General features: G+C 43.5%; 2 protein-coding genes across 5 annotated transcripts; both read right to left on the bottom strand.

The window, feature by feature from the left end:
* Nucleotide 1: 1 nt before the first annotated feature.
* tulp3 (TUB like protein 3) lies at nucleotides 2-17914 on the bottom strand. 3 transcript variants are annotated; one of them, XM_010744540.3, is made up of 12 exons: nucleotides 17782-17914; nucleotides 10911-10952; nucleotides 8635-8686; nucleotides 5258-5420; nucleotides 4670-4906; nucleotides 1567-1700; nucleotides 1296-1487; nucleotides 1100-1212; nucleotides 868-985; nucleotides 685-783; nucleotides 425-596; nucleotides 2-327 (listed from the first exon to the last, which is right to left on the bottom strand). In XM_010744540.3, the coding sequence occupies exons 1-12, from the start codon at nucleotides 17799-17801 to the stop codon at nucleotides 194-196; spliced, it is 1476 nt and encodes a 491-aa protein (XP_010742842.3). In that variant the 5' UTR covers nucleotides 17802-17914; the 3' UTR covers nucleotides 2-193. The 3 variants fall into 3 exon arrangements, with proteins under 3 accessions (XP_010742842.3, XP_010742841.3, XP_019132378.2); XM_010744539.3 differs by lacking the exon at nucleotides 17782-17914 and adding an exon at nucleotides 12997-13311; XM_019276833.2 differs by lacking the exons at nucleotides 8635-8686; nucleotides 10911-10952; nucleotides 17782-17914 and adding an exon at nucleotides 7608-7933.
* A 1040-nt stretch (nucleotides 17915-18954) lies between these two features.
* On the bottom strand, nucleotides 18955-20849 carry rhno1 (RAD9-HUS1-RAD1 interacting nuclear orphan 1). Of its 2 annotated transcripts, none has more exons than XM_010744538.3 (3): nucleotides 20656-20849; nucleotides 20358-20540; nucleotides 18955-20265 (listed from the first exon to the last, which is right to left on the bottom strand). In XM_010744538.3, the coding sequence occupies exons 2-3, from the start codon at nucleotides 20520-20522 to the stop codon at nucleotides 19561-19563; spliced, it is 870 nt and encodes a 289-aa protein (XP_010742840.3). In that variant the 5' UTR covers nucleotides 20523-20540; nucleotides 20656-20849; the 3' UTR covers nucleotides 18955-19560. The 2 variants fall into 2 exon arrangements, with proteins under 2 accessions (XP_010742840.3, XP_019132415.2); XM_019276870.2 differs by having other exon boundaries at nucleotides 20358-20537.
* Nucleotides 20850-22225: the final 1376 nt, after the last annotated feature.

Raw genomic sequence — 22225 nt, 5'->3', positions numbered from 1 at the left:
CTACATGCACTGTACAAAAAGGTTAAACTGATATCGACCCGGCCGACAGAGCACCAACATCTCCGATCAGTCTCATTCGGTCTCACGTCTGTGATGTGAGCAGCGTAGCTGTCGGCTTTCCGGATAGCCCCGGCGAGAAGAGATTTGAGGGAGGACGAGGGAAAGGCGGCGGCGAGCGAGTGAAACCGGCGGTTCATTCACAGGCCAGCTTGCTGTCAAAACTCGACAGGCCGATGGCGAAGGCTTGAAGGGCGCACATGGGATAGTTGTAGTCCAGAGTGAAGATGTCTTCGGCCACTCTGCCAAACTGCATGACGATGTAGTCGGCTGAAGCAAACAGAAAAACAAGCGTGCCGTGTGTTAGATCGTCACCGTCGGCCTGAACTGTGCAGGAAATGTGCACGGGGCGGGGGGGGATACTCACGGTCGTTGTCATGAACTATTTGAAAGTTCTTGACTGAAGCTTGAGTGACGCGGCCGTGGAAGTTCAGCACATAAGACTGGGTGTCGTCGTTCCACACGGGCGCCTTGTTGTGCAGCTCGATCAGGTTGTCCAGCGAGTGGTTCTGCCACCTGCTCAGGAGGCTCTCCTGATCCTGTAACACACAAAAAAACACAACGCTCACGTTCAGGTTCCACCCACTCGAGCATCCCCACGTGTTTGAGTTGGACCGGCACACTCACATTTTGAGGCCTCACGGGGACTCGTTCAAAGTTCATGTTCATGCCCGGGATGATTACGGTCATCTTACGCGGTCCTTTGAATCCCAGCACGTTGGTTTCCTGTCCAAATACAGATAGAGTGTTGACGGTTTCACTTGATGTTATGAATGCACTCGTGTGTGTGTGTGTGTGTGTGTGTCTTACGTAGCAGATGGCAGCCAGTTCCTGTCGCGTGTTGCTCTCTTCCAGCAGCGTCCCGGGGTTTTTGCAGGGATTCGTGCCGTTGTCGTACACCGTGAATTTGGTGCCCATGAGGTTGGACCTGATGAGGACACACGTTGATTGATGAAATGTTTACCCCGGTTCAGATTTGCTGAACTTAAGCGTGGTTTTCTCATAATATTCGTCACAAATAAAGCAGATCTATGAGTTTTACCTCAGTTTACCTATGAAGCTCTCTCCCTCTCTTGACAGATCAGTGGCATCCACTGAAATAAGGTAGTTGGATGTCTTACTCTTCTTTCTCTTCCTTCCTGCCAGCAGAAACACCTGGAAAGAGAGACGGAAATATTTGAAAAGGTCGACTCTTTGCTTATCTTGCATGTTTTAGAAGTCTGAAAGCGCACACTCACTCTCTTGCCGTCCTCTCTCTCCATGTGCATGAAGTAGGTGGGGTAGAGGCCGCGGTCCATGCCCTTCTTGTCCCGGGTGATTCGACATTTGACGGTGACGCCGCGCGGAGCCGGACGGAAGACAAACTCCTCTAGATTGGCCACGTCGATCAGCGCGCTGTCTGCTGTGGGCGATCCCGGAGTTACCACCTCCTGAGAACAATGAATTTATCAGATTTAGTCCTGGGAGTGGGGTTTTGTGAACAGCGAGTGGAATTATCCGGCGACTCACCGGGGTGTCCTTGCCACTGGCGGCTGAGGAGGGTCTGGTGGTGTCCGGTTTAGGAGACAGAGAACGTGTCCGTTCCTCCTCGGTATCGTCCTCATGGTCGCTGGCTTCATCGAAGTTCATGCTGCCACACAGACCTGATCAAGGAAGGAGAAGAGGCGGCTTTAATGATGCACAGAGGCCTTTACAAAAGGAATATAAATGCCAGAGGTTCTGTGTGTTCATAACTACCAAAGAACCTCAAAGACTTTTTATGTCTTCAGGTTTGGTGATTTTTCTTGGTTCATCTATTTTCTCTGATATATGGCAGAAAGTTAAAATCGCTCGTTTCTATTTCTCTGAAATTTAACACGGTTTGTTTTTCTATTGATTTTTTTGCATATACAAGCAAAACAAGTGAGAACAATAACAACACAGCTTATAACGTCTCGGAGGGAATTACAGCTTACATCCAGCAGTACATTCTGCTGTACTGTTGACTCGACACGTTAATACATCAGTTTACATTATCACCGATGTCTGGAGTGTTACTGGTGGATATAAGACGACAAAAAGTGTCAATTTTAGGCTGCAAATCAAAGTCAAAGAAGTTACCGTATACGGACGCTCGCACAAATTAACAATCAGACACGTTTTAATGAACTTATGACACTTATTTCAAAATATCAGGCACGTGATACAGTGCAGAAAATGTTAGAGGCCATTAGAGGCCATACCAAAGCTACCTGTGATGTAGTCTGACATTCGCTGATTGGCTGGAGAAAGTCATTTTAAGTAAGTGATCATATACGGTTCTCGCCCGATAAAGGGTTAAAGAATAAGTCATTTTTTCCATCATAAATATTTCCTGTACTGTATCTAATGAAGCAGTTTCTACTAGCTGTGAGTAGCACTTATCTTCCTTTCCTTCATTCACTCTTTCCCAGCATGACTCTAATTTCTGGACTGTATGATTTGCGTCTGTATGGCCACATTTCCTCCAGCGTGTTTGCTTTCTTAAGAGCTGGATACCTTTTATGTTAGGTGTGATAAAGCAGGGGTGCATTCAGTTCAGTTCTGCTCCGCACTCACCCCACACAAAGTTCACATTTGGGTCGTGGCCTCAGTTGAAGCCCCGACCCGTCACAAACAATGCATCACTTTTCCGAAAGTCACTTCCAAGAAGGGCGAGATTAACGTCGAGAGATGAGGCCGAACGTCCCTCGGAGACTCGCGTCTGTGCACTTGTGAAGAGTCGTGCGGATGTAAAATAAGTCCGGCTGACTGCAGCCAGTCAAGACTGCTTGAGACATCTGTCTCTTCATTGATAATTGGATTTATCAGCCCTTGGCTGCAGCTACGGGCCGTTTTAATGTGCTGTCAGAGGATGACAGCGGGCCTCTGGTATGGACGGATCTCAGTAAGCAGCTCTGTGGTCATGTGTAAAATTAGAACACTTAACAAATTCAACTTAAAGTGACCTGAAATGATATTAATGATAATGATATGGTTGGTTTAAAATTACTGTAATCCTATCTTCAGGTTCATTCTGCTTCACACTGTATTTTCTACACCTGCACCAACATCTCATAGACGGGTCAGAGAGTTGGAGGACTGTGAGAATAATAATGTGACACAGCCAAACACAATATTTACACTGGGGTATTTACAAGCGATGAACTCGGTTCCCTGAGAGAAACTAAAAGCCGCCGTGAGACACGGATTGCAAATGTTAGCCTCTCTCCGACGGCGACTCCAGGGCTCCAATTAAAACACCGAGCAGAGTTCTGTGAGGCTTATAAAGTCAGCCATGTGGAAATGTCAGGACTCAGAACGGGCTAATCAACAACCCAAAACCCACAACCGCATGATAATCGCCACACAGCGGATTTTACACCCTGCAAAAATGCAGATCGTACGCAGAACGGGCCTCAAAATTTCTATTTTCTCCCGTTTTCCTCTGGGGTTGGGGGTATTATGCGAGGACGGAGAGCCAAAAATACCTGCTGGAAGTCCTGAGGACATATTCTTATGCTAAACCGGGCTGACATTAACAATGAGGCTTTGCATTATTGAGGAGGACGGTGACATTTGCTGCTGCTGCTGCTGCTGCTGCTGCTGCGGCGTCACGTCACACCAAAGCCCAGAAAAAAAGAAAAAAAAAGATCTGATAACTGGAGCTGCTTCTGATCATTTGACCCGGGATTCAATCGTGGCTCCGCAAAGCTTCAACCTTAATGCAAAAAATGAAAGTTTTTAGGGTGGAGGAAACTGTTTTTGCTCCACAGTAGCAAAATAATCCACTCTGAGCTCGATTTTTAATGCATCTTCCATAAACTTTAGAAATCCCTGCCAGCTGGCTTGTGAGTGTGGGCGGCAGTAGCTGTAATGATGCCACAGATGAGCGCTGCAGTACGAACAATGCCCTGGCCTATTATTAAATGACCCATTTCTCACTGCGTAACCATCAATCCCCCCGCTGTCTGCATCTATGCTGCAGCAGCAGAGCGCTTGAACTTCCAGGAGACGTCCAGAAGTTTGACTTTGCTCAACAGTAGCTGCTGATCTGAAGTGACTTACAGCGACATGAACACACAAAGCAGTATGCCGAGAACTAGACGGTAATATTTTCTTACTCTACTGTTTTAGATTGTTTCTGATGCTCGTCGTGTCCAGCTGGCTGCTTGCTCCTTGTTTCTTCTGCTTGCAGATGAGACCTTGTTCTGAATGAGACTCCCTTCATAAAAATAGGTTGTGTGTATATATAAATACACTAAACACGGCTCTATACTTTACTACCACCCGCTTTCATTCTCGCATTCACCTCATGTAACACTGACCTTGTGTTGACGTGAGGTGCCGCCCTGAAAACTTGAATGTGATTAATTATGAGCTGTGTATGTCGTACTCATGAAACTGGCTCTGATAGACGACTTAACACAGGATAAAGGAAAATTCATTCACTAAACTTCACAGACTTAAAATGTAGTGCCTCACTAATCCTCTCTGAAGTGAATTAAAATTATATTTAAACCACAAGCTCTTTTTATTTCACCGTTTCATATGATTTAATATTCTTCTAGTATTCTTCTATTTTTCTCAGCGTTAAGAATCTGCCAGGACTCACCTTGTTTCTGCAGTAATTCATGGATATCTGTCTTGGGCTCCAGGAGCGACTCGGTGTCTCCATCCCTCTCTGGTTCCTCGGCAGTGGGCGACTGGGACTGAGGCTGGGACTGAGGCTGGGACTGAGACTGGGACTGGGACTGAGACTGGGACTGGGACTGGCTCACTGACAAAATTTGGATTTTCATCCCAGGATCAGGAGCTTCTGTGGCCAAGAACGCTGCTGGACCATCGATACCTAGAGCACGAGACAGGACAGTCAGCTGTTGCCGTAGGTTGTTAACGCTGTCACGTTGTGGTAATTAAATAGAACGATTCGTCTGTGCCTGAGCTCTGCTGGAGCACTTTAATTAGCTGAGGTGTTACATAGATCCTAGTAGGTACCTAATATACGACTTGTGTCAGGTATATCTACTGTACCACATCCGCTCGTGTTGAAAGTTTGTTTTTGTGCATTTTGCAGGACACACTGAGATTTTCTCATTTTATTCTTTTTCCTTTAAAACATTTAATTCTCTGTTCTCTCTGTGTGCGGTTTCACATGACCTGTGACATGAATAAGAAATGAGACGACAGGTGTTTTCCTCACCGTCCATGATGACATCGTTGGTGACGTTGACTTGAGACTCCACCAGAGGCGCCTGCTCCTCGCCGCGCCGTGTCCTGGAGCGCCGTGGTCGAGCCTCCGTGTTGGGCTGGACCATGAGAGGTTCCTGCCGCTTCCTCCGCTGCTTCTGCTCCAGCAGCGCCCTCTATGGAGCGAATAAGTGGGAACGGTGAGTGGAAAATCACTACATACATATTGTATATCAGGCTTTACAAGAGGGTGAGAACGTTTAGCCGAGCTGGAGAACATCTGAGCTGAGCGTAATTACATTATTATGCATGATGAGGGTGATCTGTGTCTGTAGGATAACATTAAAGACGTGTGTCCTAGAGGTATCTGGCAATAATCTAAAGTACAAGAGAGAAAATGTAGATTTTTCTGCTGGCAGATGATAAAAAATTCACCTCTATGGACCATAAAGTTTCTAAATTTAAACACTTTAAAGTTTGTCAGACCAACCGACAAACTTTGAAACACTGAGATGAATTAATCTCTATCTCTCTGCTCAGGGTGGCCTCAGTGTGTCATCGAGCCACCCTTTAAGGACCGCCCACCAAAATCCTGACACTGAAAACTGGTGAAAAACTGTTTGAACCTCTAACTCCACATTTCTGTAACATGTTCAAAGTCTTTTCACGTGTTTTCAGCAACTGTTTCCCATTTTCTCAAGAACCACAAACTGAACAAGTTCTAGTTTCTGGAGTAGTGGGAAGAACGAGGCTACATCCCATCTCGTCTTGTTGTTGCATGATATTTTCTATCAACCTTGGAACCACAAAAGGCTTTTCGAAATATAGAAAGCGAGAGATCCATTGAGTGTATCGATGAACACCCACGCGGTATGGACAATGCAAACAAACCGTAGAGTCGACGCAGGATGACTCACGCAACAGAGTGACGGCAACACAGGCATAATGAAACCCAACAATCATGCCAAGAGTACCTCGGGGAGCAGCGAATGGGTTCAGTGAATAGCTGAAATAATGGCTGCTGCTGCTGCTGCGAGGGTCTTATTTGGCGTTATGCTGAAGAATGGCCAACTACACAACGAAGACTTGGTAAAGAAACGAAGCAAGTCAGTGACCTTTTTCTACACAGAACTGAGTCATGTTTTTGGGGACTGCGGTGAAGTGATTTGTGATGAAGTTTCAGGTCTACCCGTTACCCTCCCTCCCCACCTTTCCAAGCCCCCCGGTCCTCTGTGGTCAAAGCAACCGACGGATTACGCAAGCGCATTAATTAGCGCGTCGAATCCACAACAACAAGTCCTGTTCAGTGATGCTGCTCAGTGGGCTGGAAGAGACAAGACGCTTTCATAACTCATCAGTCATTTCGTGCTGACACCGAGGAAATGTCTCGAAGAAATCTGTCTCATTGTTTCCTCCGCCCTTCTGTACAATCACAGCAACATCTGCCACACTGTTATGATTTATGAGTGAAAAAAGTAGATTCATGTGGGATGTTTACTTCAGCAGCACCATAAAAAGCAAAGAACAGTGCACTGACTCCCAGTGGGGAAAATATAATAATAATCCCATGACACTACTACGAATATAAGAAGTAATAAAGAAGGTTAAGCAGTAGAAATGTTATTACTGAATGCATTTAGTTATTTAATGCACACGGGATGTGGCTGAGACCTTTATAACCTGGACTCAAAGGACTCTCCTTTAAGAGGACGGCGACATGCACGGCCGCTTTATGGCTATGAATAAAGGCGACTGGATGAATAAAACATAAAGCGAGATTATCATAATGAACATCGTCGCTGTGAGTGTAACAAACGGGGTGTGGAAATGCTGCCAGATTTCAAGACGCATAACAATGGTGAATCTGGCCTGAATCTGCGCTCCAAATTCCTCTCGGTGGTTTCAGATTGTATCGATAAAAGATTTTGATTTCATGTTTGTTATTTTGTGCGTTCGTTTGGCGTGATCTGACTTATTCTCTCCTATATTCCTATTAAATATGAAAATAAGACTAAAGCAAGGTTTCATTTTACTTTTTAAGATTGATTTTTACCTAATCTCTCAGCCAAAGTCTGATCAGTTTGTGTTGACTTCCCTTCTTGTTGCTATTTTAAGCTTATCTGTGATCATATTCCACCCTCTGTGGAGACTCAGTACTTGGTATTGTGCGACCAGGATGTGACTTCATTCAAGCTTTCCTTTATCAACCAAAACATGAGGAAAAGTAGACGTATGCAAAAGACAGATTACTGCAGAATCTGACGACAGAAGTCGGATAAAGTCAGTGAGAGATTAGTGGATGTCCTATTTCAGAAAGAAACTCCTCAAACAGATAGAAAGAAATTATATTAGAAGTTACCAACCCGCTCCATCGACATCCCCGAACAAGTGTGAGCCAAAAGTTAACAAGTTTTCTCTATTGGAAAAACATCACAAGTCCCGTTTGTCCTGAGGTCAGACGAAACTACGTTCTCCCGCAGAGAGCAGCACTCCTGCTGGGCACGACTCTGCCTCCACGTCCGCTCATTCTTCTCCTGCGAGAACTCAGTTTGACGATCGATAGAGCGTCAGCCTCCTCTGCGCTGCGCTGTGTGGTCCTCCTGACAGAAACGGGTCCGTTTCTCAGCCGAGTGCTGAGCGCACAGTGTGTGTTTATGTGTGTGTGTGTGTGTGTACATGCGGCCACGGTTGCTAACTGAATCAGCAGTCATTAACGCTCCAGCAGGGAGAGAGAGAGAGAGAGAGAGGGAGAGAGAGAGAGGGAGAGAGAGAGAGAGAGAGAGAGGGAGAGGTGCGCTTAAAGTGAGATACAGCCCCAGTGCATGGTCTAACTGTCTGAATGGTTTTCATTTTACTACGTGACACAGGGTGTGAACGCACACAGTAAAAGATAGAAGAAAGATTTAACATATTAGGATACTGATACTTAATATTTGTTTATTTATTTATCAATTTTCCATAAACCGCATGTGTCTGTTTGTTGAGTTATGTAAGATCAGAAGACTCTCTCACTAAATCCCTCTCTCTCTCTTTTTGAACTCACCTTCCCGCTTGCTTTCGACCTAATGTGTGAGACGGCGTACGGCTTAAATCAAAGCAGAATGTGTGACGGATGAAGGGAGATGTCGAGGTAACGTGTGGATGATAACGTAGGCAAGCGTTAAAATTCCAAGTGGTCGTGCAGGTGAAAAAACAAACAAACCCAGGAGATCTTTCCAAACCAAGAGCATTAATCTCTTAATTGCACAGCACCACAGTGATGTCGACACCCTGCGGTGGCTCCACCAGAGTGGAGGTCATCTCAGCCCTTTAGTTTTTAATGTGAAATCTTGGCATGTGAGTTAGACACTTCATCAGACTACAACAGATTGATGCAGTTTGGCTTCCTACCTGTTTTTCCAGCTTCTGCTGCATAAGACTGGAGCTGTCATCTTCAATGCCACTACGGGAAAAAAAAAAAGGAGAAACTTTTTTTTATACAGATGAAGTTCACACACATTCATCAGCACTGAATTAGATTTTCCTTCTCAGTCCAGCAGAGGTCAGCTCTATTGTTGCATGAATACAAGGTAAGGACTTTGTGTTCCTGTGTGTATGCTCTATGAAAGAAAAGTTTAATCAGTAATGTAGAGAGAATGAAAAAAACATAACGTACAGCATAACTAAAAATATGAAGTCTAGATGATAACAGTGACCTTCTGTTGGACAAACATGGCATGACTCATGATTCTCTGAAAATGACAGAAAGTAAAGAAAAGAGAGCACTAAACAAGAAAAAAAAGGACAAAGCTCCAGCTGAGAGAATGCCTTGCAGTCTGGGTCCTCGGGGCATTTACCCTGGACGCCTATCAGAAGGGATTGGGCCCAGGTTGCTTGGCTACCGTGATGAGAGAGAGAGAAGGGCAACAGCAGGAGTCTGTACCGTCAGTGTTTCTACTCCTGTCTTTCCTGTCAAACATAAATGGACTGTACTTATATAGCCGACCACTGCAGGCGCTTCTCATTCACACACATTCATACACTGATGCCACTGGCTGCCATGCAAGGTGCTCATCAGTGTTAGGAGCTAACCATTCATACACATTCACACACCGATAGCGCAGCCTTCAGGAGCAATTTGGGGTTTAGTATCTTGCCCAAGGACACTTCGACATGCAGAATGGAGGGGATTGAACCGATCTTCTGATTGGTGGACGACCCGCTCCGCCTCCGAGCCAGAGCCTCCCCTAAAGAAATGAAACTTGGACCGAATATTTTTACGATTTACTGAAATGCAGAGAACATTTTAAAGATGTTATGATTGCTCAATAGGCGACATGATTGCTCAATAAGTCTCCCACATGTGGCGGGTCATGAACTCCATCTCTCATTTCTTTCATCCTCCTTTGTCGGGTACATCTTTAAACATCACATGTTCTGCTGGGCTGGAATGACTTCTTCTTTTTTTTAAAAAGATATATTAGACGTCATCAAATCACACCTCTCCATCAGGCAAGCTCATCAGACTCATCTGACTTACTCATTCTCCCTCCGTCATTCCATTACGAACATCCTTTCCACAGCTCGTGTGCCGGTGATGACACACACTGCTTCAAGGACCTCAAGCCCGACAATTAATCCGTCGATTCCACGTCAAAATGAGTCACCTCGCACCGGCGTGTCATATCATCACTCGAAGCTCCCTCTCTTCGCTGTTGATATAGGTAAACACAGTGTGTCCCCTGGGGGAGGCCACCTGAGAACAGGTGCTGGTGACAGGGAGGAGGATGATAGTAGTTTTTAATTACACATTGGGGACTGGCTTTTTGGGACGGTAAGAAAGGAGAAGACAGGAGACTTCTACCAGTATTTTACGCAACAGTTTGTCTCAAACTAAATTATGTCCAGGGATTAAAATGTTTACTCAGATTTCCCGTTGGGCCGCACCATGGATAAGTCTGTTTGCATGCTACAAAGCACACGCTGATTAATGGATGAAGACACATTCCCTGATGTTTTCAACATCTTTCTGCTGTAACTGTACTGTGGTCTTTTTTTATTGTAGCTTCGATATAATGCAGGATGTTTTTTCCCAGACAAAGACAAAGCAGCGACAGATGAAGCACATTAAGATTGTTTGTCGCCTATTGAGCAATCATAACTGAGGCTAACATCTTTGAATTGTTCTCTGCATTTCAGTAAATCATAAAAAATATTTGGTCCATCCTTCACAGAGACTTGTGTGAGTCTCCAAATGATGAACAGAGTCTGATGTTTCAGTCTGGCTGTCAGAAATCTTTAATGAAACTCTTGAAACGTGAAGCTCTGTGAACGTGATGGGTCTTGGAGCAGGCATGATAGCGACGATGATCCGATCTGATCCACAGAACATCAGGTGCCATCGCGAAGAGCTTGACTTGGCAGCGTCCTCGTCCAGTGGTGTTAAACATTTTGAATATTTCGACTGAAAACTTCAAATGAACCCAGACAAACTCAGTGACGCTGCAGATTACTCTAAATTTATGATGATGTTTAATTAAAACAGTGTTGCGGCAGATATTCAATCCGCCTTCTATCAGTCCAGAATCTTCTGTTTACCTGGTAATTCAAGTCAAGGATTGTGAAAGGAAAGTGTTTTGAGAGAGAGAGTGTGTGTTATGTGTGTGTGTGTGTGTGTTTCTGCCTACCTTGCTGCTGAGTTAGAGGAGAAGCTGGCAGAGCTGGAGGGTCTTCAGGGAAAATGTCAAATTTGGCAACAAGGCAGCCGGGTAGCACGGGACAGGACATGTGGACACGGAGAGAACGGGCTCAGGTCAAAAAAAGCGAACATTCACGGGACATGAATAACACTCCGTATACCTGGAAGGCTTTACTGATTCATGAAATGAGAGAGCGTCTGCGGTGTGGTCGCTTTAGAAAGGACAGTAATTATCTAATAAAGTCACACTGATAACGAAGACAGAGGGCGGCTGCAGAACAGGTGCAACATGTAATCAAAAACAACATCCTTCAGAGGATTATCATACTTCAGTCTGTCGGGGGTTGAGAGAATGTCCTCTACCACGAATGTTCTTGGAAAACACACACACACACACACGCACTGAGAGAGAGCGCCTCATCACCGCTGTGAGTGATCAATGTTTCATTAGTCCATCACAGCTTGGGTGACAAGAGAAGGACACGCCACTGTTGTCCCTTCCTTGTGTGTCAGATCGAGGTAACCATGGAGATTTCATCTCCGTCAACAGCGCACCTCCACCAGCATTGATTAAAAACCTGCAGTCGGCTGTCGGGGCTTCGCTGTAATTGGAGGACTTAGCGCGGCGCTGTAAAGATTTACAGACTGACAGAGGATGAGCTCTGCTGGGCCGTGTAATTTGTTTTGAGCTGCACGATAATATTATAGAATTTAAAGTAAGACACCATCATAACGCCGTAAATAATGAAATAAGATGATTCAGGCTGGAAAAGAGATTTTAACCAATATCAAAACAACTACTGATTTCCTGCCTGGAGCCGGAGGGATCTTATGATTGGATCAGTTCACCTTAATTTGAAAGCCTTCCACTTTGCCACTTCAAAAGGAAATCTGACAGTTGAATTAATTTAATGTCTGCCACGGGCTTACAGCGTAGAGATAAAAAGAGGACTGATGAGGTCAGGCAGCGGCTTTCGGAAAAAGGAGGACAAGCGCCGGACCTGTCCTCTCTTAACCTTTCACCTAATAGTTCACTTATGTTAAACAGCTACGCCTATACCGTGTACGACCAAGCAGCGACCTCGGGTGATGGGATATGAAGCCAATGCGGAAGTGTTAAAGACTACAATACCTGCAGCGGCCACTTGAAGCTGGCTGCAGAAGTGAGTCAATCTCTGTGGGGCTCAGACTCAGAGACTCGGGCTCTGTCCATTCTTTATACTGTCAAACGGCACCAAACCGAACCTGGCGACCTCACTGTTATGACAAGAAACAGGCCACAGTTTGCTTCGCCGGGCTGTTATTCTCTTGCTTCCGGCCTTTATACTAAATTAGGCTAAGCGTGTTTTGACTTCAGTCCAAGGTGTAGCTCGCCTCTCGCCCAATGTCAGCTGGGATTGGCTGCAGCTGATAAGGAGGACAAGCGGTTACAGAAAATGACTTCAGCTTCATCATATCTTCTCATCTTACTCTTGAACTAGTCCTTTAAAATCTTTAAAACAGCTGCAGGACGTGTGAAACTGTTATTCACTTGCCTCAGCGTCAGCCTATTGAGTTTTTTTTCCCTCATCACAGCTTAAGCGTTATACATTATATTAGAAGCCTTGACAACGAAAATGCAAAGAGGACTCGGTTATTTCAGTTGATTCAGTAATCAGTTGGATGGATATTCTTAGCACATCCTTTGTTACACGAGTGTTCCAATCAAGCAGCCGTACGGGAAAAAAAAAAACAGGTTGGACACACGCAAATCACCAACTCTGGTTACAACGCAGTCACAGCAGCCTGATGCTCTGAATAAGTAACGACGATGGCGTCAGAAACATGAGCGAGCGGCGCATCTTTGACTGCAGGTCAGCCGCTCAGCCGGGGATATATATTATAGCGGCGCTGACCTCTGTGCTGACACAGGCCACGCTGCTATTCTCAATCCTCAAGAGTCAATACAGCTCGGGGAACTAAAGCAAAAATGTGTGTGTGTGTTCATGCTGGAACAAATAAACCATAAGTCTTGGAGAGCAAAGAGCTGCCTACAATATATATGTGTGCCTACAAGTGTGTGTGTGTGTATGTACCTGTATGACCAGCGGCTGTAGACAGGCTGAGATCCCCCATTCTTTACAGTGTCCATGGATGCGACTGCTGGAATGATAGTCCTCCGATCTACGGTATCACAAAAATCTTCTTTGTCTAGCCCGGAGCTCGGAGTTCTACCTAACAGTACGCCCTGCAGGCTCCAACATCTCTGCTATTATGTGACTGAGAAAGAGTAGCTACGTCCCACCCAGGGGAGTGACAGCTACCAGTGCCGAGTCAGACTGAGGTTGGGAGGCTTGGAGCTGTTACCATGACTTCACACTTCAGGCAAACGCACTCAGGACTCAGCTAGGGACAGGCCTGGATACTGGTGTCAGCCTTAAAGTCTGTAAAGTTCCAGTTTGTGGTTGTTTTTTTTATATAAAGAATCAGTTTGACTATCACCTTAGTTCCCTTATTTTTAGCGCCCCCGACTACTTTCCTGTAAACTTTCTGGAGGAGTCAGCAATCAGCCTCAGCTCATTTCCTCTGACTCACGAAGCAGCTTCACATATATCAAACCACAGATGCACATCTTGTCTGGCACCTCGGGTTATACGCAATAGTTGGAATTTATTGAGCTTTAAATAGCCCGAAATGCCCCCGTCAAAACATTACCGGCTAATGACTTAGATATTCCAGAGTGTGTGTTCCTCCGGGTTTTTACTGAAAAGCACATGCTGTTTTTAAGGGTAACTCGATCAACCAAAACCTATAGATTACCCTTTCTAAAAACAGACATGGTGTGGGGACCTTAATCTAGTTGCTAGGAAACCAGAGCCTCCCAATCATTTTCTTTTTTTTCTGTGCCTATTTGTAAAAGCGAGAGAGAAGAGGAAAAAAAAAAAAAGCACGGAGAAGAAATGTTTGTGCATGTTTGTCCTCAGAGACAGCGGTAAAAGGGCATATATGTCAACTGATGATAAGCAGAGCGGGGAGGGGGGACGGGGGTCACCAGAGGGAGTAATTATTGAGCTCAAAACAAATGATGGAAATAAGCTACAAGAGGTGATAATAATACTGCTCCCCCGGGGACCCGAGGGACACATGACTCTCCTACGGTGACACTTTTCTTTGTTCGCTTTAAAAGAACATCAGCTCTTCTAATTTAAACTCCGACATAATGCAGAACATACAGAAATAAACTGTAACTTCAGTCACATTCATGCAGTAATGTATCATTCAACAAGGGGAGTGAGTGAATACCAAGGATGTTTTCCAGTAAGTGCATGAGCAACTCGGCCATATGTGTTAGGAATCCGCTGTAGATCTCGACTCGACCATGAGCCGTGCTTGTGGCTGCAGAGGTCTACCGCCAAATTGATTGATTTATGACGACGTTGTTACGATGAGAAGTGGATTCATTTCCCTCTCGGAGCTTTAGACATGCTGTACTTTTGGTACAAGTTTAGTGAGCTACATTTTCTCACCGTGCAAAAAAAGCAACAAGCCCAGCAGCTACCAGGAAGCTTATTGGTGATCTTTCTGACCTCGTGCAGAGCTCTGTACGCTCTATAGCAGCGGTTCTCAACCTGGAGCTTGGGGCTACCGAGGAGGTCATGAGATAACTTCAAGGGGCCGCCAAAAGGTTGTAGAGATTAAAACTTATAAGACAGGAGGCCTTGAAGTATTAATGTCCATTATACATTCTCTTTTGTTAGCTGTGACGGGTTCCTCGCCCTCAAAAACAGGAATAGATCGCAGCAAATTTCCAGGCGTAAACCTAAACGATCTTCACGTCTTTGCAAGAAGCCCAGTGTCTCCTAAATTTATGGGAATTATCGGGAATTTATGGGAATAAACCGTGGATTCACAAGCAAACATTTTTGCATAATCTTGACCAAAACAAACCTGCAAGTACAGGATTTCTAGAACCTGGACCACACTTTAGAGCCCAGAGCACAAAGACTATTGAAGCCACACATTTGAGCCCATGGATTCCAGTTAATTTCTATAAATTCTCATGGAAAGTTTCTGATTTGGAATATTTCCTAAAATTCCCCAGCTTAACTTGCCATGGAAAGTGTCTGGAAGTTTACCTGAAATTTCCCCCCCTTTGAAACTCAAGTTGCTTCCATCTGGCCGCAGATACAATCAGCCAAGACGCAGGACGAATAAAGCTTCTGCTGTCATTCCTTTAAAACTTGCTTTGTATTTAGTGTTACTGTATTGTTTATTTATGGTTGTCTGGTGGTTATGTGGCTGTACAACATCGTGCCCTTTGGGGATAATTAAAACATCCTTGATCTAAGAACTACAGGCGATGTTTTTACTAGTTACCTCAGTCATATGACAATATATTTCTATATATTACTGTTCTTTTAGGCCTGGAGCAGAGACATTGTAAGTGAAGGGGACGTCATTTCAATAAATATAGAAACATATATCAAATCTTGTTCCACCTGGGGGCAAAGCACTGGTCCACCTATGCATGTTTGGAAGCTTTCATGACCCTAAAAGGTTGAGAAGCACTGCTCTACAGGATATTCTGTAATAATGGATGCTTTTGTACTACTCTGTGATATTATACATCCTAGAATCAAAGCAAAGACTGAAGAGCCTCGGCAGATCTAGCTTCAGTTCTCAGCAGTAATAACCCAGGGGCTTGTTATTTATCATTAGGTCTACCTTTGAGCTGATGATTCCAGGCTGACACTGAAAGTCTTCATGTGCTATTAAAGTACAGATTTCTCATTCGGGTTACATTTTTACTACTAACCCTGGCAAGTGTACTACAGTCCAAAAACAGGAGCAGAAGCTTCATCGGCCTCCCACTTTCACTACACTTGTGCAAGCGATCCTCGCAGCATTACGTCTGTGATGCTGTTATGAAAACTGTCACTCCTCAGACGTGTCAGCTCTGCAATCCGCTGCAGCAGACTCAAGGCCTTGTCACAAGAGAAAATATAAATAAAGAGAGTCCTCGTGCATTACTGCCAGTGGACTTTACCACAATCCATCTGGGTAGAGCAGTGTGCATCACAGCTGGTGTGTTAACCAAGAAAGAGTGTCACATTACTGAGCTGACTCAGTTACAAAGCCATGTCAGGTTAGAGAATTATGTAATACAATGAGAATCTAACAACTGGGTAAAGCAAGCACATACACTTTGCATTGCTGTTATGTGTCTGTGCCTTGAATGACAAAATGAAATGAAAAAATGAAATGAAAAAAATCAAGTAAACAGAGTGGAGCTGTAAGAGGAAAAGGGTGGGAGCTGCTTTGATTTGTATCTCTCTGAAAAATGTTGCTTGAAATTGTGCATCACACACACACAGAGATACTACACATCTGGCCAACACCTGCTTGCACGACCAGCAGAGTGGACATCAGAGGAGAACTGTAGGTGCATTAATGCGAGTTCGGTCCGTGCATTCAATCCCTCTTGTTGCTTCCAAACGTTGCGCGTTGCATGCACTGACACACTTGTAATGATTTTTAGGTGTAGCATAGATTACATAACATAAATCAGATACACAGCCTTCTGTAATCTGACACATACACGGACGATTACTTTTTGCATTTGTTGCATTTTATTTAATGTTAATTTGTTCTTGTATATATCAGGGTTCCCACACCTTTTTCATGAACAAATTCAAGCACTTTTCAAGCACCAGTTTTTCCATTTTTCCAGCACCTTTAAATAGGTAGCCTACTAGTTGTGTTTGCCATGATGGTCATGGGAAGCGCAGCGGTGCCACTGTATGGCATAATAATATGGGTCTAATTAGCATTATTTCATATGGTGGTAGATTGACTGTTTTGATTTTTAACTAATTGTGAATTGGCTTGTATTCTCAGCTTGTGAGCGGTGTATTGTGTAACTACCATAACGCAATAACAGTGACAAATAGACATCACACAAATTTCAAGCATTTTCACAACCTTGAAAACACTGAATTGAAATTCAAGCATTTTCAAGGAATTCAAGCACCCGTGGGAACCCTGATATATATATATTGATATATTTATATTTTATCCGTAATTGATGATTACTTAAACTGGAGTATTGTAAGAAAAATAATTCTTAAAGCATTTCTGATTGTGACACAGACACAGAGAGGCAGGCTCAAACATGCAAAACATTTGTTTCACTGTTTTCAAGAGAGAGTCTGTGACTGTGTCTGCCACCATCTGTGATGTTGATCATTGTAATTAAACAGATTCCGTGTAGTTAGCCCACATTCCCAAACTCGACGCAGTCCTACATAATCAGGGGAGGTGGAGACAAGACTAATTATGTTTTTTTACCTCAAATACATCGACGAAAATAGGCGAAAATAAGATATTATGTACATATATATATGAACTAAACATGCACGATTCTCGTTTGTGTTATTAGATAAAATGAAAGTCATATTAAATCACGTAACGTGGCGTCACTTTGATACATTTCTTTCCCTTTTTTACAGTTGTTGGGCTAAATGTGCCGTGCCGTGCCGTGACAACACGACCGTTAGCTCGCCCACCTTTTCTTTTTTTTTTACATTTTATAAATTCGTCGTCGATCAGAGGCAAAAACATGTCGTGTGTTATTTATTTATTTTGTTTTTGTTTGCTGTGTGATGTTACAGCTATCGTGTTGCCGTTGGGAGCTAACGTTAGCTGCCTTTACTGTAAAGAAACGGTTGCTTTACAGTAAAAAAAAAAAAAAAGTTGCTGGCGACAGACAGACAGACAGACGGTACCGGAGTTTCACGGTAAACACACCGGGCTGGGTTCTCATTCAACAGTTGGTCTAACGGAACAAACGTTAAGGTTGTAAAGTATAAGCCGTTATTTACCTGATGCTGTAGTAACTCATGTTTATCCGCGGTTGCTAAGGGGAAGGTCCTCGTGCAGCTTTACACTTTTCGTGGGGAGAACTCCGTAACTCGGGGGGTCCTTAGTTACCGAACACAGGCAGCAACCGGCGTTCCTATTGGTCGCAGGGTTAGTTAGGTGGAAGCTGATTGGCTGGAGAGATTTTAGGCAGCGGCGTGAAGGGCTGAGGCTCTCTTACCTTGAAATGTTCTATTAATGGAAAAACATCGATGGAGAAAAACCATGGCAACTACTAGATCTGTCACTTCACTCTGTAACAGCTGATCTGATGGATAACTGCACTCTCCCCATTTAAGTTATTGCACATATGAGTATATATGTATATATATATGTTCTTCCTTCTTTGAGTTTATTCTGTTTATACTGTTTTTTTACCTCATGCCTGTATATAATGTGAGCCTGTTCTGTGATGTTACTTCTAATGCTGCAGCAGCAAAAGAATTTCCCTTCAGGGATCAATAAAGTATCTATCTATCTATCTATCTATCTATCTATCTATCTATCTATCTATCTATCTATCTATCTATCCATCCATCCATCTATCTATCAACCTCTCTCTCTATCTATCTATCCATCCATCTGTCTATCTATCCATCCATCCATCTATCTATCCGTCCATCCATCTGTCTATCTATCAACCTCTCTATCTATATATCCGTCCATCCATCCATCTATCAATATTTCAATAATGTATAATATATCCTATTTATATAGTATGTTCATATCTATTTATACAGTTGAGTATAGTTGTCACAGTCGTGTACAGTGTGCAGAAGATTCAAACAGATATTTCATATTATATTTTAGTATATGTTGTATTATATGTTCTGTACATGTGACATCCACTGCACGTCTGTCCGTCCTGGGAGAGGGATCCCTCCTCTGTGGCTCTTCCTGAGGTTTCTTCCACCTTTTTTCCGTGTTAAAGGTTTTTTGTGGGCAGGTTTTTCCTCACTCGAACCGAGGGTCTAAGGACAGAGGGTGTCACTCCCTGTACAGATTGTAATGATGTACTTTGTGACTTTGGGCTATATTTCTCTCTCTCTATATATATTGTTTATTACATCACAGTTTAACTATCCCTGCCAGCGCCATGAGGCTGGAAGAAATCTTTAATAAAAACAAGAATTTAGTTTGCTTATTGGACCTCCATATATTTACACGTTTGACAGAAAAAAAGGGGAACTTACAGAGCATCGCACACAGCAGTGTTTAAATGATATCCTCCAGTGTCAGCCTTGGTTCAATTAGACCAGCAAATTGAGATTTCATGTCATTGACAAATATACAGATAGTGTTTGAACTTTAACTGATATCGCATCAACCACTGTTCATATATCTTCCATTAAAGCTCGTAAACAACAGGCATGTGCTGCTATAGGTCATGATTGGATCTGAACAGCAGATTTGCAGCATAACCAGCGTAACCATAGAGTATAATCAGAATCTGTTGGAAATCTCATTTACGGAAACAGCTTCTACTTGGATACTGAGGCAATTATTTCTATTTTGATCTGTCCAATAAGTCTTCCTACAATCGTAACTACCAGAGCTGTGCAGAGGACATGAGTGAGAGTTATCGCATAACATGCACGGCTTCTCATCACGAGCTTTCAAAGTGAAAAGAATTAACTGAAATGTCAGAAACACTTAAGAAAGAAGCAGCTCCGGTAAGTGCAATAAAATAGTTCTCTTCTTTTATCACCATTGCCTGATCCTCGTCTTACAAACTCTCTACATCAGCTGTGAATCAACACGTCTGAGTCTGAGAGATTGCCCCTCTTTTTCAACATCAGCATCAAACCCTTCCTCCTCCTCCATGTCACCTTCAGCCCATAATCCCTCTCTGGTGTGTCAGCCTCCAGAATGTCAGGTGGCTCATCACACGGTGGCTCAGGTAGCAGCAAGTGAAGACAGGTGGAGGAGGAGGAGGAGGAGGAAGCACTTCTCGCTTCTTGAATTACTTTTGGAGTGTCCACATCAGGTGGTGGTGGTGGGCTAACACCGCTGACCTCATTGGAGGCAGGTGTTGAAGAACCGTTTGCTGCGATTCTGCATCTCCCTGTCACAGATGTTGTTTCAGGTCGGCCCGAAGATCTGCTGGAGGAAAAGCTCTCTGCGTTTCTTTTTCTGATTGACGTCGTCTGTCTCTTTGGTGTGTCTGAGCACTGTGCACTCGAAACCGTCCGCCTGATTTGGCATGATCCCCGTGGTTGATTCCCCGTGTCAGACACAACAGTACACTCTGCAGGTTTCCTTGTGCCCTTTGGTTGATGAGACTGCTCTCTTGACCTTGTCTGAAATTTCAACGAGGGGAACTTGCACACTGTGTTTTTCCTGGAAAGCTGACTGCAGCTGTCGAGGATGCTCGTGGCAGAGAGGCATTTTCTCCTCCCTCGTCTCACTGGAGGTGCAGCTGCAGCAGAGTCAAACTGTGGGCTTACCTGAAATGGGTTTAAAAAAGCACAGCAATCAAACAGCTGAGAGTCACTGTGAAATTCATGCACAAAGTGCTTAAAATGAATGAGCAATGTACCCAAGACGTGAGGGCTGAGCTGTGCTGCTCTTGGCTCTCCGTGAAGAAGTCTTTGGGGTTGAGTGCTGCTCGGACTTCAGGCACATTTTGGAGTCTGGCTCCACACAAAGACCGCTCCAGGAACAGCAGGGGAGGCTTCTCTGTCTTTGTGGCTTTACGGGGCATTAATAGAAATCATTCCTGCTAGGGGGGAAACACCACAAAATCAATATAAAAGGTCTGATTCCATTATCGGACCCTTCCATATCCAGTGTATTTGCACAGTTGTTTACCTTTGAACGTTTAATATTGCACATACCTTAATGTGGTACTTCGCGTAAGACGTGGGCACCATTGCAAACACTTCATGCGCGCGTGTTAGTTAGTTATCCAGGTGTCGTTTGTGCAATAAACTTTTTTTGTTTCTCTTTTTCTTCCAACTTCCCGTTTACCACCGCCGCCTCTTTGTCCAGCTCCTATTGGTGCGCTTCATACTAGTGATGGGAAGTTCGGTTCTTTTTAGGGAGTCAGCTCTTTCGGCTCCAAAAACGGCACCTTATGTTACCTCTTATACCTTTCATAATTCTGCCAAAGTTAGCGCTGATTTGTATGTGTACACATATAAATCATATCATGTTTATATTCAATACATCTTTTGTACTGAAGCATTTAAAAGTAAAAAAATTACATTTATTTTAATATCAGTAAATTGTTGTAGCCAATTGTTTTCATTGCGTTTACAGACCATTGCAACTCTCTGAAACTGCCCAATGAATGTACTAATGTGCTTATTGAACCACTCTGCTACACAAAGCAGATAGAAACACCTATAAAAAGTAAAAAAAACTTGTGTCTATGAAGGTTGCTTGTGGATCCTGCTCGATATGACAGCTTGGCGTTTGCAAAATTCTGCATTCTTGCCTTTGTGTTTTTTTAAATTTTAAAAATGGGTCTTTTTTTTTCTACCACCACTCAACGGTCTCACGTACTGGAGCCGGCTCCCATCGTTCAACTTTTAAAAAGCCGGTGTTGTGGAATTTGAGGAAAACCAAAAATTTTCAATCTGCTGGCATATTGTGGTGTGCTCATTCATTTATAGGCTAAATATAAATAGGTATTTTATCATATTTGTCTTAAATCCATTATAGCAGGTTAGCACCTGACTCATCTGTTGTGTGTGAGCATCCTTTCCTATTGAACAGAGGGGGAACAGTATCTGACAGTGATATTCCAATCTGTCAGGATGCGTTCCCCCTGTTTAAAATGGTCATATTTAATGATATCAGCCTGAAAATCACATGACTTATCTGTTGTGGGGAAAGAACTGACTTATCTGTTGTGTATGAGCCTCCTTTCCTATTGAACAGAGGGGGAATCAGAATCAGAATCAGAAGTACTTTATTAATCCCCATAGGGAAATTGTTTTTTGTCATCGCAGCTTCCAAACGGTAAGTGATAGCAAGACAACAGTAGTGAGAAAACAAAACTTTAACAATATACCCTATAGGATATCCTATTTTAAACAATATATAACAGTATCTGACAGTGATATTTCAATCTGTCAGGATGCGTTCCCCCTGTTTTAAATGGTCAAATTTAATGATATCAGCCTGAAAGAAGGAAGCAGTATGAATGAGCACACTTTCTTCCAAGAGTCCATAATATTCCAAATGAAAAGTCTCTCACAAAAAAAAAGACATAAAAACACAAACATATGTGCTGCTGTCCCACTTTAAAAATATAACTAGACCGGCATGAAATTTGGATTTCACTTCTACAATACAACATCTTCAGATACAATATTTTTTGTTCTTGTTTGTTTTTGTTGTTTTTTTGTTGTTTTTAAGTTTATGTTCTACCTTAGTACTTGTTTTAGCACATTCTACTTT

The sequence above is a fragment of the Larimichthys crocea genome, chromosome XX, assembly GCF_000972845.2.
Source record: "Larimichthys crocea isolate SSNF chromosome XX, L_crocea_2.0, whole genome shotgun sequence".
NCBI classification, from domain to species: Eukaryota; Metazoa; Chordata; class Actinopteri; family Sciaenidae; genus Larimichthys; species Larimichthys crocea.
Note: the sequence above shows the minus strand (reverse complement) of the source record. Positions and strands in the feature narration are given on the sequence as shown.

Bases quoted from the DNA above. Each gene is read 5' to 3' on its own strand.
- tulp3 (XM_010744539.3), bottom strand. From the start codon at position 13,052: ATGGACACTGTAAAGAATGGGGGATCTCAGCCTGTCTACAGCCGCTGG. The intron at 10,953-12,996 runs GTACATACACAC...TTTTCCCTGAAG, and splicing joins TACAGCCGCTGGTCATACAG to ACCCTCCAGCTCTGCCAGCT. The intron at 5,421-8,634 runs GTAGGAAGCCAA...TTCGCTCCATAG, and splicing joins AGCAGAAGCTGGAAAAACAG to AGGGCGCTGCTGGAGCAGAA.
- rhno1 (XM_010744538.3), bottom strand. From the start codon at position 20,522: ATGCCCCGTAAAGCCACAAAGACAGAGAAGCCTCCCCTGCTGTTCCTG. The intron at 20,266-20,357 runs GTACATTGCTCA...AACCCATTTCAG, and splicing joins GCTCAGCCCTCACGTCTTGG to GTAAGCCCACAGTTTGACTC.